The sequence below is a fragment of the Lepidochelys kempii genome, chromosome 7, assembly GCF_965140285.1.
Source record: "Lepidochelys kempii isolate rLepKem1 chromosome 7, rLepKem1.hap1, whole genome shotgun sequence".
NCBI classification, from domain to species: domain Eukaryota; kingdom Metazoa; phylum Chordata; order Testudines; family Cheloniidae; genus Lepidochelys; species Lepidochelys kempii.
Genome location: NC_136386.1, coordinates 2,289,648 through 2,308,340, shown reverse-complemented (window position 1 = coordinate 2,308,340; position 18,693 = coordinate 2,289,648). Strand labels below are relative to the sequence as shown.

At 38.4% G+C, this 18,693-nt stretch overlaps 1 protein-coding gene across 18 annotated transcripts in view; it reads left to right on the top strand.

The window, feature by feature from the left end:
- Positions 1 to 18,693, top strand: part of CFAP20DC (CFAP20 domain containing) — a 169,843-nt gene that overhangs the window by 68,832 nt on the left and 82,318 nt on the right. For 14 of the 18 annotated variants that reach the window (XR_012159748.2, XR_012159747.2, XR_012159750.2 and 11 more), the window contains 3 exons: positions 3,772 to 3,911; positions 5,547 to 5,727; positions 18,128 to 18,459. Coding sequence is in view for 15 of the 18 variants with exons in the window: in XM_073350929.2 (XP_073207030.1) it covers positions 3,772 to 3,911; positions 5,547 to 5,727; positions 18,128 to 18,459 (653 nt within the window). In the remaining 3 variants the exon portion in view is untranslated. The remainder of the gene's footprint in view (positions 1 to 3,771; positions 3,912 to 5,546; positions 5,728 to 18,127; positions 18,460 to 18,693) is intronic. The other 4 variants (XM_073350938.2, XM_073350924.2, XM_073350926.2 and 1 more) reach the window with 1 other exon arrangement.

Below are 18,693 nucleotides of genomic sequence, written 5' to 3'. Positions count from 1 at the left end.
CTGTTAAAAAGTTTCATACTAATTTTATTGTTAGATAGCAAAGAAATGCCTGGAGTGTGACCTCTCCATGACAATAGATTGAAAAATCAGCACTTTTTGTTCAGGCTTTGGATGAGAGGGATGTAAAAATTAAATGACTAAAATAATGAGAATGATGTATCTAGAGAGAAAAATGAATGCTTATTTTAAAAAGGACAATTAGACGGTGAGCCCTCAGGTTTTCCTATCTAACTACAAAGGCATAAAGCCCTTGGCAAAGTAGTAAAATAATTAATGGTAACATCCCTGACCTACACAAAGTTTTGGTTTTCGCTAACTAGAGAAAATGAAATGCCTTGAGCTGCGGGTTTAATCTAATCTTTGTTTTTAACCTTGTACTATGACTATAATATAAGTTCTCCCAGACACTCCTTTCAAAGTTCAGAAATCAGGCCTTCCTGCAAATGGAAGCTTTGATAAGTTTAAGCTTCAGTTTAATTAGAAACTTTTTCTTTTTATCCACTAAACTTCATTTTGTTTTACTAATCAAAAGCTCAAGTTATTTTTTGGTCATATCTTCTTTTAACTACACATATTTGTTCATTGTGGCAGATGTGTTGATGTAGGCAATTAATTGCAGTCAATTAATATGAACATAAACAGAGAATTTTCATGTTAATCAGCTTTTATAATTGGTGTGTGGGCAAAAGGCTTCCCAAAGTAGTCAGCAAATTAAAGAAATTGACAGTAAACTGAATGGGTCATCTAAGCTATAGAGATGGCAGCTGTTAATAGCAACTGAATGTCACTTCAGGAAGAGGAGAACAAGGAACTCATGGCATACAGGGACTTCTTTTGTTATGAGTAATACTAGTGAATGATGCTAGAGAGTGGTAAATATGTGGACTTGTTGACATTTCCTAGCTGAAAATGAAAGTCAGACTGATTTGAATTCAAATTTAACCAGTTCCACCATTGTAAAAACGATAAACGAGACTCTCAGAAATATGCTTTGGTATTACTTTATTGTTTTACAGAAATATCACATCTCAAAACAGAAAATTAGATGTTAATTTAGTCTGTGTTAAAAGAGAAGAGGGCGAGGGGAGAATGCTTTGTTTGTTTTTCTTAAAACAGCGTATTAGAGTAACTTTTTCTTTCTGAACTGCAATATTTTATTGCCAAGACATCCTCGATCTTTATCAGCACCTGAAGTGGTGATCCAATGAAATAAGAATCTTTTTTAAAGCGCCTTACCTACAATTGTTCTCTGAAGATGAGCTATATTCCACTGCATAACCGCTTATCCATCTTTCACCACAAGACATTTTCAACGAAAATGTCCATCTACCGTTTGGTTTGGTTTCTGACCAGCTATCAAGCTGGTTGACATTTTTCAGTTTTTTTCAAAGAAGTTAATTTTTTTAAATGTTCATGGGAAAAATAAGAGTAAAAAGTTTGAGCTGAAAAATTACCTGTGTATGTATTTGCAGGATTGGAGCCCAAATGTTGAAATTGAGGTGGCTCTATATCTTCAGATGGTAAAATTACACATAAATAATTCTTGTATCAGATGCTTTACAGAACTTGTAACTGATATCTTGACTGGCAAGCTACAGCTTTTATCTGAATTCTTTATGAATTTGAGCTGTTCCTTCTGCCTGTTTACAACATACGCTTTATATTGTATTCCTTCAGTAATCATGCAGAGAAAAATGATACTTTTATTTACTTCTAACTCAGTTTTTAAACCACAGTATTTAAACAACTGTTTCAAGCTAAGAGTGTACAGAAATAACCTTATAATGTTGACTTGCTTCAAGTTGGGTGTGTCCGTTCCCAAGCTAACTGCGCCTCTGATTTATTTGTGACCTGCTTGAAGGCACATCACTTAGATCTCAGGGTCTAGCTGTCACCTTTCTCAGAGTGGAGTCCTGGGACACATTCCCTTCTTGGTTGAGAATTTAGGCTGCAGTTCCTCTTGCAATTCACTGTGATCACCTCAGGAAGTCTGAGTTCATTTCAGCACTTGCAGTCCATCTGTCTCAAGGGCAATGACAGAGTTAACCAATGACGAGCCAGCCTTCATAAAGAAAAGTATTAATTATCCAGAACAAAAATATTACACAAAAATACACCTTAAAAACAATAAACAGCTTATATGTATGTCTACCTTACCAGGTGTCCCCCACTTACCACATGGAGACCCTGGCAGGTTTCAGAGTACTTCAGGGCCTCTCACAGGGGCTGTCCCTTTGGCCACAGTCTCACAACAGTTCTTGGGTCAGGTGAGATTGACCTCTCCCCACATCAGGGTGGTCATATTATCTTTTTCATTTATTTGTTTGAGCTGGGTCAAATTAGTATCGGCAATTTACCCCAGGGGCTGAGGCTTCTCCAGATTTGCTGCCTGTTTTAATTATTTCTGCTGGGAATAAAAGTTGGGAAACAGAGTCACGACCCCACTCTATTTAGGCTAAATCAATTTTCACCTTTATTTATACAATTTCAGACAGAATTATTGTCACTAATAGAGTCTGCATGTACAGTTATGCCAGACAAATAATAAGAGAAAACAGAATTGGTGAATGGGCCCAAGTTACCACATTCTGGGGCACCAGGAAGAAATTCTACCTTCCATGATAGTCATTGCAGTCTCTGATCACTTGGGTCTGGTGCTTCAGTCCTGTTCTTCAGTTTCTGGTCTAATGTTTCTTGAGTTTGGATCCATATTCACTTAGGTCTTTTATACTTTTCTGTATTACAGATTATGTAATCCTTGTCCGATAGGCTTTTCACACATCAACCCTTTTGATTTTATGTAACCCAGACATTATGCATGTACAAGCTTCAATTACCCCAATTCTGTATTTTTCCAACTGGTTTTGCAGTTTCTGGGTCATGTTTTTGTGTCACCCTGCTCTGGGTCTTCCCAGAAGAAAAAAGAAAGGGGGGGGGATATTTATCATTACATGATATGTCGTCTTACTTATATCTTCCAACGCATGTGACCTTTTTTCTATCACGAATAACATTTTAAGCAGATTAGCAATTCTGTGTAAAGGATGAATTGACAATACCACACTTATGTCAGCAAGGACTTGGCATCAGTGTTACCTCATCTGTACTCATTCACTATACATTATTACAAATAATTAAAAATCTAGCTATCGAAGCTCTTAATCTTACCATTAACTATTTTTTTTTCTATTTCAATGGTATAAGTAAGTATATGTGTATTATCCTTAGAAGGCGTTATGGAAAACATGGTGATAGTTTATTGTCAGCATTTCTTATCTTCTTTAAACATGTCTTTTTCTTTCAAAGCCCAGGGCTTTGCTATTGAGTTGCTTTTAATGATGTCCCAACACTTCCCAGTGATTTTAGTTTCTGCAGGAAAACCTGTAACTCCCACATGGAGACAGAATACAGTCCCTAGCCCATAGAGGTACATGAATCATTTATAAAGATGATATAATATTCTTTGACTATTCCATGTGTTTATAGTATCTGTTGCACTGGGCACACTGTCAAATGGAAAAGGAAGGAGATACATTTGTATTTTGTCAGCAGTAATATATATACCTGTTGTGGTGTTAGAAAGATACATCAGTTATTTCTTGGAAGTATGACTTTTTCGTATATGATTTATGAAATAATTATTTAAATGAATAGAAAAGCAAGAATGAAGAAATAAGAATTTGCTATTGTGTCACATACTGTGATATATCATGCTTATAAATATGTTCAGTCTAAAGCATCATGTTTGAAAAGGTGTCTTTCTTTTTTAAGTAGACCAGTTAATTAATAGAGGACAAGGCAGTACACACAACAGTAAAAATCAAGATGTGTCTCACATTGCATTTGGATCCAAGGTCCTCGGTCCACCTCCACCTTCTGGCAGAAGATTCAACACAAGGGTATCTGGAGAGGTAAGACGAAGGATTAAACTATCACAAAACCAGTACCACATATCTGAAAGGAACTATTACAGTTGTTATCTCTTGAGAGCCAGACTCCAAATTATGTTTGTATATGATGGAAGAACAAAGGTTTTGCAAAAAGGTTTTCTTCAGAATTAATTTCTTTTCTCTTGAGTACATTTATTTTTCTCATAAAGTTTATTTTTAAAGTGCTAAATTTTTATGTTTCTGTAAGTAAAAGTAGGAATGAAGTTTGACAAAAGCAAGATTCTTCCATGTGTTTAAGTGGAATTTTTCCCTAATAAGAGGGCCACCATGCAAGAGGCAAACTCTCCATTCACATATGTAGTGAGTGGGTGATTCGTTGTGACAATGAATAGTGTTTGGGCTATGGAAAGAGAGCGAGAATAACTCTATAGCTTGGTGGTAGAGCGTTGACCTAGCAGATGGGAGACCAAAATTCAACTCCTTAGTCCAATAATTATTTAATTATTTATACACAGCAGAATGCCTTCAACAGGAGAGACTGAGAGAAACCAGCTCCTCCAGAGAAGGAGCAGTGGTTCTTGAGAAGGGAAAGGGAGGAAAAATTGTGGTTTTTAGTCTGCTTAATAAAGTGTAAAGTGCCTTAATTCGTGCCATTATCAAAAGCTTAAAGTGTTAAAACTATGAATGATTAACATGTAGCAGACCACATAAAAATATTAAATGCATTTTAATGGATCATCTATGCTACTATAAACACAAAAGATATCCCCAGCCTCTGCATAATAGTAGCCTCCTATTTGTAGCTTTTCACAACCGAGAATCCTCTGGTAGAGGTCGCACCAGTAATGTCACCTGATTCCTTTTGTAATTTCATCCATATCCTGATGCACATCTGTGATTCTCACCAGCAGTGTCCCATAAGATGCTATAAACCTCTCCCTGCCCCTAGGGTATATGTCCCAACAACTGAGGACAGAACCTCCATGCAGAGGGAACCTGCTACAGGGTAAAATGCAGTGTAAGAGAAACTCCATATAAACCTCAGTGAGTGTCATAATAAATAACTGATGTTGTTATTGGCTTGAAATATCAGCTTTTTATGGATGAGAAAGGGAATCAACTTAAGCATGAGCTTAATTTTAAATTAATTCTGGCATGGCACATCTCCATCTTCCATTGCCTCCATTTCTTCCCCTCTCCTGTTAATTTTTCCCTCCCTTTCCCACCACATAGTTCTCTCTCTTATTTTCAAAGTATTTACACCTTTGCTGAAAAATTATCTAATGGTTACTTTTGGCACTCTCTGTCATTAACCCAGATGCAAGCACCATAGAGATCCCAAGTTTTTTGAGAAACCCATTTTGCTCAGCTGTATCCTAAAAGGCATTTTACGTGTAGGCAAAATTTGGTGGAGCTGAGGATTCCGAAGAAATCAGGCATTGGGCTTACAGTGAGAAAGTAGCTGTAAGCAAGGAAGAGGTGACGTGGGTACCTTGGTTATTTTTTTTTCCTGCAAAGTTAATGTAAAAAATAAAATGGGCTGAGGAAAATCTATTGTGAAAAATAAACTTTATCCAAAATCTGGTTTTAGTTCAGTTTAGAGAGCTAATCTTAAAGCTGTCACGTGACCTTTTATTCAGATTTTTTTTCTTAAAGATAACAAAGTCCTTGGGTAGCCGAAGTAGCAGATCATGCCAACAACTGACATTAGAAAAAGGAAGCAAGTCAATACAAGATACCAAGAGGTCTGGACTGTCTCCCTCACCGTTCTGTAAGGCTTTTGATCAAGGGGACAAAGAAAATATTCACCAAACAAATCAGATTACAAGTCAAAATGGTAAGAAACTAAAGTGAACAATATGTGAAGACTGATTGATAGCAATACTATCTAACAGCCATACTTTCCAGCTGCAAAAAGCTTTTGCATTTCACTTAAATGTGAGTCTCTTAATCTCTTGATTTTCATAATGTTTTTGCCAAGCTTGCTAGTTGTTGAAGACACTTGTGGTAAACAATGGTTTGTTGCCTTCCTATTTGATCCGACCACGAATGAAATCATAATGCTGATGGTGATACTATAGACGGGGCTGGTGGTGATGGTAAGGCGCTCTGACACTTTCCATGATAAGCCCCATTCTTTTCCGTTGCATATAACTTTCCCAAACTTCAACCATCTCCGCCAAAAATTTCCAGGCTTGCCTCAGGATGAATTATTTTTGGAAGTTTCGGTGAAGATAGTTCTGCCATCTCTGAAAATGGAGTGAAGGGAAACTAAGCTGTTTTATCCGTGTTAAAAATGTTTCTAACCGTTTGTGTGAAGAGTGCTAACAACTCCATGCTTTGGAGTAAGTATGTGAGATTTGGCAGGGGGTTATCTATGTGGGGCAGTGAGGGGCCTTTTGCTGTCCTCAGGAAAATTCAACACTATTTGGCCAAATTATAAGAGGCTGCCTGATTAAAAAAAAAAAAATCCCCAAACATCCCATCTGCTGTGAGCCTCATCCCAACGCCAAGGAGCTCCCTATATGACTCTAGATAGCACACAAGCAAAGCAGCAGCTGCAACATACTCTCTGATCAGGAAGAACGTATGCTGTGCTGGGATCCAGGAGACCATGAATTCTAGCCTAAGCTCTTCAACTAAATTGCCAATAATTATGTTCACTTTACAGCCCTTATTATTGTGCAGTGCTTCATACCTCCTATCTTAGAGAAAAGCAAGTATAATTTTATACACCCACCCACACACACACACACACACAGAATAGGTGGGGTAACGGAGCATTTACACCAGGTACTCTCTGAAACATCTGGAACTACAACCACAGTTCTAATATGGCAAACCCAAGTCTCATCCCTTTAGCAACGCTACTTTTCAGAAGGAATGTGCCCGATCTGTGTGTTTGGCTGTACTGCTTGTAACCACTAGATAACACTCCCACTAGATAACACTCCCCTTCCAGAACAAGAAATAGAACCCAGCAATCCTGACTTCCTGCATTCTTCTGCTATCTAGCAACTAATTAAGTAAACCACTGGAAAAGGGTGTATGAAGTATCCCTCTCATGGCTTTTCCACAGAACACAGCATCCTACTACTGCTGATAATTACTCCTTTAGCTGTATACTATTTGTGCAAAAGTACCCTGCTTCATTCAGTGTATTGCAGAGGGACAGTGAATGAGGCAGAGGTTTGCAGGAAGAGAGAGCATGTTCTCTTGTGTTTTAAGTCATCGGATTGAGACTCAGAAAAGCTTCTTTCTATTCCTGACTGTTCCTCAGACATCCTAGGTGATGCTTGGCAAGAGTAATACAAGCTATTGGGCTCAGTGCAGGGGTAACTGGGTGAAATTTGATGGCATATGATTAACAGGATGTCAGATTAGTTGATTTAATGGTCCCTTCTGACCTTAAACTGTATGAATATATGATGTATATGCAAGGGGGGGTGAATAAAGGTTTCACAACCACCTTTAATTCTGTCATTTTCTAACTCCGTGCTTGACTTTGCAGTCTTATTGTTCTTTTCACAAAGTTCTTTTGGGTGTAATTGTATTCATTTCTTTAGCACCAAGTCCAGCAGGAGACTCTGTGTTGTGAGGGAGTATAATGTTGTTAAATCACAAATATCACAAAGTAAGAAATAGAGACAGGACTAGCTAAGGGCTTGTCTACACAGTAAATTACTGCTCAGCAAGCCAGGGTATGAATCTACAGTGCACCAGCTTGCTGTGCTATGTGGACCTTGCTACATCACTCTGAGAACCATCAGCAGACAAGAATGGACAGAGAAGATTATGTTTTTTAAAATGCTGGCAAAAAAAGACCTGAGATAATCAACCAATGGTACAGCACTAATTTTATGTTTTACACCTGTGTTCTATCCAGGGTAAGAAACTCTCTCTCTGTTGTAAATTTCAAAGGATTCTGAACCGGTTCACATAAAATATAAATGTGTGTGCTGCAGGGTTTATGGAAATCAAACACTGTGCAACAGAATTGCTTTAGAGCATTGATAAAGATTTTCAGGATTAAGCAAAGAGTTGCATTAAAAAAAAAAACTCCATGCTTTCATGATTAAAGAGAAGGGAACTAAAAATAAATTATTCTTTAAACCCTTATTCAATTTAACACCAAAGAACCAAATCATTAAGAAAGTTAGAACTTTTACTCATTCTAGATAATAGTTTCTGGTTTTAATTCTTATGGTGCCTGCATAGGCCCAGTTTCATTTTTTAAAGCTGAGTGGTTAATACATATTATACCATTTACTCGTTAACAAAGAGTCAGGCTACTCATTATGTCTCCTGTTGTCTTCCTTCCCCTGCCAAAAACCTTTTCATAGACTTTCATACTTCTCTTGCAGTGTCTAGGCAAGCATGTTATTGTGACAAAAAAAATTACCTTACAGATACCTAACCCCAGTGTGGATAAGGGGAAATAGGTTACCTTGCATAATGACTTAGCCACTCCCAGTCTCTATTCAAGCCTAAGTTAATTGTATCCAATTTGCAAATGAATTCCAATTCAGCAGTTTCTCACTGGAGTATGGTTTTGAAGTTTTTCTGTTGTAATATCGCAACTTTCATGTCTGTAATCGCGTGACCAGAGAGATTGAAGTGTTCTCCGACTGGTTTATGAATGTTATAATTCTTGACATCTGATTTGTGTCCATTCATTCTTTTACGTAGAGACTGTCTAGTTTGACCAATGTACATGGCAGAGGGGCATTGCTGGCACATGATGGCATATATCACATTGGTGGATGTGCAGGTGAACGAGCCTCTGATGGTGTGGCTGTGATTAGGCCCTGTGATGGTGTCCCCTGAATAGATATGTGGGCACAGTTGGCAACGGGCTTTGTTGCAAAGATAGGTTCCTGGGTTAGTGGTTCTGTTGTGTGGTGTGTGGTTGCTGTTGAGTATTTGCTTCAGGATGGGGGGCTGTCTGTAGGCAAGGACTGGCCTGTCTCCCAAGATCTGTGAGAGTGATGGGTCATCCTTCAGGATAGGTTGTAGATCCTTGATGATGCGTTGGAGAGGTTTTAGTTGGGGGCTGAAGGTGATGGCTAGTGGCGTTCTGTTATTTTCTTTGTTGGGCCTGTCCTGTAGTAGGTGACTCTTCTGGCTCTGTCAATCTGTTTCTTCACTTCAGCGGGTGGGTATTGTAGTTGTAAGAATGTTTGATAGAGATCTTGTAGGTGTTTGTCTCTGTCTGAGGGATTGGAACAAATGCTGTTACCAGCAGGAGAGTGGGGTGGGGGGAGAGAAAACCTTTTGAAGTGATAAACACCCATTTTTTCCTGGTCTGTGTGTATAAAAATATCCTCACTGCATTTTCCACTTTTATACATCCGATGAAGTGAGCTGTAGCTCACGAAAGCTTATGCTCAAATAAATTGGTTAGTCTCTAAGGTGCCACAAGTACTCCTTTTCTTTTTGCAAACCTTAGAAAGGAATTTTGACTAGTTACTTAAAAATACTGTACAGAAACTGCTTACAAAAGAAAGGGAAATGCACCTATGTTACTGGTATCAAATCAAAGAACACAAACACCTCCACCCATCTCTGACCAAAATAATCTCTTTAACATTTACGTTTTAAAAACAAACAGTTTTTTAAAAATGAGCCAAATAAAAAACGACTCTTAAAAACATTACTGTATTCTCATCAAGGCACAAGACATTACAGGAATGAAGATAAGCCAACAGTTAAGCTCTCCGTGCTTTCCTATAAAAGAGTGAAGAGTGCAGAAACACTAAACTCCAGATTGCTGCCGCAGTCACTTAACCAAACAGGTTAGAGTTTCCAGAGTGTTTGTTTTTATTAACCAAGCTGTCAAAATACTCATCTGCTTGATTTTTTGCCTTCTTCTTCTTGTTCACGAAAGGTGCTTTTTAAATCTTTTAATATGTTTTAAATTAAATCCTCTTTTGGTAGGACATACATTTCCAGCTGCAGTTACTAACCTGCAAATAGATCATTAAAAAGGGTAAGATCCTGCTGCCACTCAAGTCATGCGGAGTTTTGCCACTGATTTTAGCAGGAGAAATTGGGATGAAGCCCTGTACTGAAAAGGTTGCCTGAAGAGAACCATATTTTACATTTTTCAGTTCTCCAGATAAAGAAAATGTGTTTTATGTTGCCCTGTTCAGAATGAACGTTAACACTTTAAATATCGCTAGCACTTTTTCATTTGTGGTTGTCTCCTATTAAAGGGTCCCCCGTATTACCTTATAGTATTGCCATTGCTGTTCATAATGGAAATTCTTCAGACTCGTAGCAGAGACCCACATAAACATATCTTCCCTTGCAGGTGTGCAATACTTTGACAAGGGCAAACTGTTTTTGAGCAAGGGAAGAAATAAAATGAATGAATATTGTTTCTAGTTTGTCAGTCTTATTTATGCAATGTTGAAACCTTCATTAAAATGTTAGGCTGCAATTAGAAGCTCTAGCATAAATCTGAGTGTATAGAGAAACTAATTAGATGTTTAGGTGATCGTTCTTGCATTTATCTTGTTTGCTGCAATATTGTGATTACACAGTAATCTACATATTTTCCTAAGACGATACACCAAATTATTCATTACAATTGATATGGAAATACTTGAGGTAAAAAGAGATGCCAGTATAATTAGTGGTTGAGAGATAAAAAGATTTGGTTTGGTCTAGAACACCCCATCTTTCACTTGTAGACAATTAATGATGCTGCATTAGCCACAGGTCTCACAAGTTGTTGAACTACATAACCAATGTAAAATGTCATTGTACAGTCTTCTATATTTTCACACAGCATATTACCCTAGACATCAGTAATATAGTAAATAAGCTAATATATTTGCAGTTTGTTTGTGTTTAGCTTATTACTAAATTGAGTGCACTTAATGAACATCTCTGGAGAGCACCATTTGGCTTTTCCAAAAAAGGTAAACTTCTTAATTCTTAGCAAACAAAGGCAGTCTAGTGAAAGCAATGTGTTAGAAAAGTAAGGTTAAATGACCCTCTAGATACACAAGATCTTTTAAAATAGTCCTTTACGCTTCTGCATTGCCTTTTGAAATTGGGATTTTAAACACTTTTTACATACATTCAGGTACGTATTATTACAGCCACTGCACTGAATAAATGACATACAGGGAAGCTGCCAAATAATGTGTCAGGGTGAATGGATTTAAACCATGAAACCTTGATTTAAGCAGGAAACCCTGATTTAAATAATCAGTTTTAATATTGCTTTGCCTTTCTATTTTTTAATTATTTTCCTAAAGAAAAGCTGATTCTTGTTGGTTGATAACTATTAAAACATGTTGATTTGCAGCTAAATGTAGCCTTTACACTAAATGTTGTGCTTCTTTTTGCTAACCAGGAGGACAGACTGTAGCCCAGATTTTTAAAGCTAATGAGGCATTGCTGCTCTCACCATGGAACATCTAACTGTTTTAGGAGCCTAAATATCATTTTAAAAAGAGATTTAGGCATTTAGGATCTTAAATTCCAGTGGCAGTCAATGGGATTTAGGCTCTTAAGTGCCTAAATCACTTCTGAAAATGAGATTTAGGCTCCTCAATGAGATAGGTATTGCAACACTAAGCATAGCAACACCTAATACCTTTTGAAATTTGCGCCTATATCTATATACGTTTATTTAAGCGACTGTATAGCTTAACTTACATTGGTTCTGATTCTTAATATTTACATTTTTATTTGTCAGAAATGGCGAATGATGCATTTTGTTATTTACTAGACTATTCATTTTTTACTTGTAATCTGAGTCAAGACCTGCTTGGATGGAAATTAAATGCACAAAAAGCATTTAAAGATTTTTTTGTATTCTTTAAATCAAACTAAACTTAATGTGCTGTATAAAATTATCAAAAGTTTCTTTTTCTTTTTTTTCATATGGCTGATGTAGTTGTTGCTTGACATTTACAATTTTACATTGAGATGGTTAAGAAACATAATTACATCTACGTATTTCTGTGATGCCTCCTCCGTATTTGTGAATTGGGCACTGAGTTATTATATGTTCCATGGTCTGTTATGGGTGACCTGAGTCGCACACTGGAGAGTCTTTAATTTTCCATCTCTATAGCAAGTATCCGCATCTGCCATGGTTTGTGTGGATATGGTTTAGGGTTGCCCATGATCTTTGTGAGAGATCGAAATCAGAGATCTTCTGCATTGGGTCTTTCACAAGGTGTTTATTTGTGACTCCTTGTGAACTGTGTTCAGCTTTCAAAGCTTCATCAGGGTTGAAGTTACATTGTTGAAGGTTAAATGCGTATGTCCAAAAGGGTTTACGCGACTTCAAGCAGTGGTGAGGGACATTGTTAAGGTCCTGGTGGATGGGAAGATGTTCATTTTCCAAGATCCTCTGGAATTCCCATAGGTTGCAGCATTGCAATGAATGGATGGGAAAGCAATATGTGACAGCACTGGAAGACCAAGGTGTTGGGGTCAATTTGAGGGTTCCAGGATGTACCGCATTGCAATGGTTAGTTGGACATCATCAGGTCAAGTATGGCTACTTCTGCTCCATACTGGTGTTCAGTACTCAGCTACAGAGTACACAAGGGCCATCGCTGATGTCTGTAACACTAATGCTCCCCAGCTTGTGCTTGCCAGTTTCTGGATCAGGTTGACCTTGTCGTCTTCTTGGCAGCTACCTTCTTCAGATGGTTGTGGAAGGTTAGCTTCACTCCCAGATAGGTCAGAGTGGGGTCATGTCGCACAGTGTTGCCACAGAAGGTCACTTTCAGGGCACTTAGTCTTCCTGTTTTTCAGATGGAATGCAGTGACTGTTGTTTTGTGAGGATTTGGCTGGAGCCTCCATTTCTGGAAATATTCCTCCCTGGTGTTTAGGTCCTTGTTCAGGGTGAACTCGATGTCACTGAAGGTGGCTGCTTCCATTGCCAGGGCAACATCATCCGCATATGCAAATTTGCATAGCTTCATTGGAGGCATGTCACTCGTGTAAACATTGAAAAGCATTGGCATGAGATGTGAGCCTTCACACGGCCCATGCTGTTAAGTTAGAAATCGTGACTAATGCCATCAACCTGGTGATCGAACATTACTCAAAAGTCTCCCAGTCTTCAGAGCAACAACTCAAGCCACCATAATGGCCCTCTTCAGGGCCACGTAACATGCCAGATAGGTTCTGCAACAAGGATCTTCCAACTTAATTTCCTGGACGAAGTGCGAGTATCTTGCAAACGCGTTGAAGGCACATAACATCTACGTCCTTACACTCCAAGAAACCCACGTCTCCACTGATCAGCAGGCTGGCTGCTACCTTACCCATCCATTATCAAAACCTATTTGGCATTTAAACTGTGATTTGTTAAACAAAGGAAATATTATCTGTAGATAGGAATTGAACGGACTGTTTCTGATCAACATGTTCTTCAAGATTTTAGAAGTTGTAGATCTTATCCTCTCACACCTAGATTTTTATTCGTAGATTGAACTGAACTAGTTAAATAAACTGACCAGAAGAAAATATTCTCTCTGCATTTGCAGAAGAGGCCGCTGCTGTCACAAGCTGGTTTGAGGTACTTAGCCAGTGACTTCCACCAGTTCAGTGGGTTTGAGTTTCTTTTAAAACTTGCCAGCAAACACGTACTGTTTAATATTTTTTTAAATTAATTTAAATTATTGTAATATATTATAATTTAGGCCTTAACATATGTGTTAGTAATTCCAAATTAAATTTAAATAGGTTTATTTTTTAAAATATAAACCTGTATTTAATTTAAATGTAAAAAACCTGATATTATAAAAAAATCATAGATTTTTTTTTTTGTCCGTCCTGGAATGTGTCTGACAGAGCCAGGTATGGGACCCTGGAGTGTGGCCTGTTGGCCAGTTCCCCTTCTCTAAACACTGGACAATAGTACTTATTGAAAGTTGCCTTTTTATATTTAGATCCTCCATTTATTCAAGATGGGCTTGACTCCACAGCCCCACTGCTCATGCTGTCTTCACCATCTTTTCTGCCAGTAGCTTTACAAGTTCTGCCTTTATAACGACCTATACCGCAGCTGGAAAACTGTGATTAATTTATCTGAAAGTTTTAATTAGCTCTGCAGCCATTTAAGAAATTAAAATCTCTTACACTGGGCTCCTTCCAGTGTTCTTGATGTAGACATGTTTTAATCCTTAAGGAGTGAACACACAACAGCGTTGCCCCATGTCAATAAAACTTGATCGTTTCAGATACAATTTCACAAAGTATTCCTGGTGAAAACTGAGTTTTACCTTTTGAAAATTTCAGATTGCTGGATAGAGCAAAATGGCTGTGAGATTTTCCTTCAAACCTCTATGCTGTATGGATGACAGCTACTCTTTCTTCTCCATGAGCACAAGGTTTATAAATACATATACTCAGGATAATGTTGTCTCCAGCAGAATGTTTTATTTTCTCCTCACATAAACAGTTCAGCTTGGTCAGTGCACCTGTGGCTAAGGATGTAAATCTTGTCCAAAACATGTAAATTATATGAAATCTCACTTCATTTATTTTACTGCATAATATAATTTTTTTTGCAAGAATGAGAGCTTGAATCATTTCCACAGCTTGAATCATTACAATCACTTTTACCGTACACACCCTGTTAGGCAGGTAAGTACTGGAGACAGTCTTTTTGGTTGTATCATTTTGAACCATTCATTGAGTTGAAAACTTTAATGCCACAGGCCAGGAGTCCTTGTACTTTTACCACCTGGGTTCATAAAATCAGGCATGCTTTTTTGTGATGATCCCAAACCTTTAGGTCACATCCCATAATCCATTGTGGCTGCAAAGGATGACGGGATTGAGATCCTGGCAAAGAACAAAGTGGCTAGTTTTCTTAGAGGGTGCTGGATGCTGCTGGACAGTAGATTGTGCTGGGAGCAATGTGGGTAGTAGGTGCCGGGGCCTGGGTAGAGGGGGTGGATTCTTCAGGAGAGTGGGCGCTGCTAGAGTGTTGGGGGAAGGTAGTGGAGCTTCAGTTCATCCCCGCTGGTCACGCTGCATTCTGCTTCAGGGAAACGCCGCCGGAAGATGGTAAGGAACACATGAGCTGTGGAGTCAAGGCTCCTTGCTCCTCATCATTTTTAAAGAGAACTTCCATGGAGCAGAATAGGGATGGGCAGGAGGTGAGGGAGAACAAGAAGCTGAACCAAGGTAGATATGGGAAGTTGTAGCCGCAGCAGCAGCAGAAGAAAGCAGGATGTCTTATTTCCTTTCCTTGTTCTGTCTCCGGGATTCCTAGCAGCCACCTGGCGGTGATTTTGCTGCAGTCCCCTGCTCATGCAACCCATGTCAGATTCCCAACTTCCAATTTGAGAAAAGCAGTCATAGTCACTGGGCCTAGCATGTCTGATTGGGAGCTGATGCCACTGATCCAGGAACCCATCTGCAAATCATTCTGGATATGAATTTTGACAAGTTAGCTCAAGTAGGTAGGATCCTAGCCCAGAGGTCTCCTCCCCAGGGCACAGGGACCAAGAACTGGAATTTGGGATTCCAAGATTAGTGCTAACTGCAAGAAATGGATCTCAAAAAGTTATTTTTATTATTTTAAGTGATGGCCAAATAAAAGTGTTTCTTGGTATCTCCTCTAAATTATCAAGTTTAATTCAAAACTCACATAAAATCACAAGCCATTAAGAAATGATGAAGAACTGTGATTGATTGAGGGGGACCCCGGACACATCCCTAGGCACTAACCCCCCTCCACAAAGAGAGAACTTATCCTCCATTCAGAAAGTTAGGTTAGCAGTTGCTATTAATGGTAATGGTAATAGCAACTCTTCACTCCCCAGAAGGGGGTTAGAGTGTGTTTTCATCAGCAGGGAATGCTTGTGCTGGCGTGCAGAGGCGAGCAAGTCCTCATTCATAATAGCCTTAGAGAGCGTTTCCTTAAAGTATTTAGTTAGGGCAAGATCTTTCTTGATTCCAAAAAATCACAAAATCAAATCTGGTGTTGGGAGGGCAAAAAAAAGTTTCTAAATATCTTTAGCTCTAGAGCATCTTGACAGCAACCTCTTGTGAAAGGTCATGTAATTTCAGTATTCTTTTGAGGCCTTTTTTAGAAAGAATGATTACATTAAACAATATAGTTTTTAAATATATACTAAAATGTAGTGACTATATCTAGAAACTGAGAAATGATTTGTTAGTGCAAGATAATTAGTACTGTAGAAGAGTAGAAAGAAAGTTAGTGTTTGCTCTGATGGCTTCAACATATAGCTTTGGGTAATGTCTAACATTAATTTCCACTTGTGTGACACAGAAAAATGTATGCCGTGTTGTTGTAGCTCTGTTGGTCCTGGGATATTAGAGACAAGGTGGGTGAGATAATGTCTTTTATTGGTCCAATAAATGATATTACCTCACCCACCTTATCTCTCTAGAGAAAAATGTGTTATCAGATAATCTTGAACTAATTTTAGGTTAGCACAGAATGAAGAACTTTTTTTCTTTTTTTCAAAGACTAATACCAGGTGATCTCATAGACCATGGGACACAGCAGAAAAGTATCATACTTTGTACAAGAGATGAAAGGGCCCCCAGAGCGTTGGGAATTCTCACTTATTTGACATGGCTCCTGAAAGAACAGTCGAGATTTTTTTAATCAAATGAGAGAGATTATTTGGGTAGTCACCTCACACAGATGCTACCGTATCTTAGATCCCTGTTTTGTTTTTTGTCATTTACAGATACGCTATTTCTGCATAATTTCTAGACAGTAGACTTTTTTAGAAAATGGTGTTTTAGATTACCTTGATTTATAGGCCAGCCTTTATCAAGTTGATCTAAAGAGATTACTGAAAAATGACTTTGGCTTCTGAATCTCATAGGCTATGGTTTAAAGAGACCTTAAGACAATCTATCCTTGAACAAAGCGGTTTATTGATGTACCAGGGACAACTCATGTACAAGACAAGTAGAGAACTAGTTGGTATTAATCCCCCAACTCCTTTGGCCAGTTTACTAGTAGAAATGACCTTTTAGAGTTAGGTTCCTACTCCCACCTCACCTAGAGTCTGGTAGAGCTAGGCCCTTCTTTTGTCGATAGCCACTTTGAATAGTACTGCAAAAATCACAGCAGGTATGGAGCAAGCCAGACAGAAGATAGTTACTTCTCCAAGGTTGCTACTCATTCTAGATTTCTCATCCAATTTTCTTCAGCTGCTTTAGTCCAGAAACCAAGGGTTTCCAAATAGAGCTCCTGCAGCTGCTCCAACTGTTCCCTGAGCCTGCCTGAGCAGGTAATTTGAATGTGTTGTTAAACTATGGAGAGTGGCTTGAGTGCCATATTAATAGTCTAATCCTTGTTACTCTGTTCAGCAGTGGCAATGCATCTTGCTGCTATTGAAGGGCTACTTCAGCCTTACCATTTTAGCACTTTATATTGAGGTTTGTGTTTTTATGTTGGTAACAGTAACGCTGGTTTACGAAGCCAGGGAGTTTCACGGTAACTTATCCATGCTACACTACATTTAATGAAGAGAAGAGAGTGTTGTATACTTGAACAAGTCTCCTTTTCTCATATGCTGTTTGAGAGCCACCTAAATCAATCAGATTGACACTTTTTTTCTCTACCATCCAAACAGTAAATATATATCTTAACAAGGTGAGTGTAAAAATGGGCTTTTCGTGTTTACACGATTTTTCAGCTGAGCTGTAGTTTCATATTTAAATTAAAACCAGTCTTCTGGGCCTAAAACAAAGTATGGGATTTTAGTGGAGGTGAGAGTGGCGGGGTAAATAACTTTTTTAACTTTCTGCATAGCACGTGTGACTTTTCAGAAAATCCTGTTCACAAAAAATGTCTATTTCAAAAACACCATCAATGACCAAGTATAAGAAATATGCTGTACTGGAACTATATAGGATTCTTAACTGCTAGAGAGGTGTTAATTGTAATTTCAGATTTGTAAATTCCTTGCGTATTATTACAACTGAAACAGACTGTGGCCTGCAAATTCATTGCCTGGAGTTGTGACTGATAAAACAGTTTGTTAAATCTTTGGCACACTGCAAGATTACTAGAGAGCAGCATGACTTCTTTCATGTCTGCTATATGATCTGGTCTCCATCTTTATAAGCATAAGTCGGATAAAGGGTTTTCCATAACATTTATTTGCTGTATAACTTTGATATTTTGATGCTATAGAGAGTTTATTTAAATGCTATATGCTAAAATAAACATTTTAATAAACATGTAACCTTTTGTAAATTTCAGATGACTGGGTATTTCCTGAAAATTGCAGTGACAGTTTTCAGATGGAGTCTGATGGACAGTCAGTAGCTACCCACAATACATCCTGCAATAATTTATCCCTGCCACTGAATACTGACGTTGACAGTGAAAGCAAGCAAACAGGCGAACACCAAATAAGCCATAAAGAGATTTTCACATTTTCGTCGCGGCCTCGATCAGCTCCTCATGGGAAGTCCCCGAATATGTCGCCAGAAGGCTGCATGTCTCCTTTGGAGTTAAATGAAAACAGTGATGGGGTCTGTAGAGAAGCCCCAATGGAAGGTGACTTTTTTGGAAGTGACAGCAATGAAGAGGTGAGCTTCTCTATACATGCAATACTTGATAACACACACTTCATCCTAAAACTCTGAGGGTGAGATTCTGCCCTCAAGCTTATGGGCTATACAAGGGAGTGAAGCCCTTCCCACCTCATAACCTCTCGCATTTAGCAGCAAGTTAATCTTGCTCAGTTTGTGTCTGTGGGTGTAGGAGAGGTTGGGGAAGCTAGAGTTCTGTCCAGTTTGCAAGTTGGGCAAGGGATGAGGAGT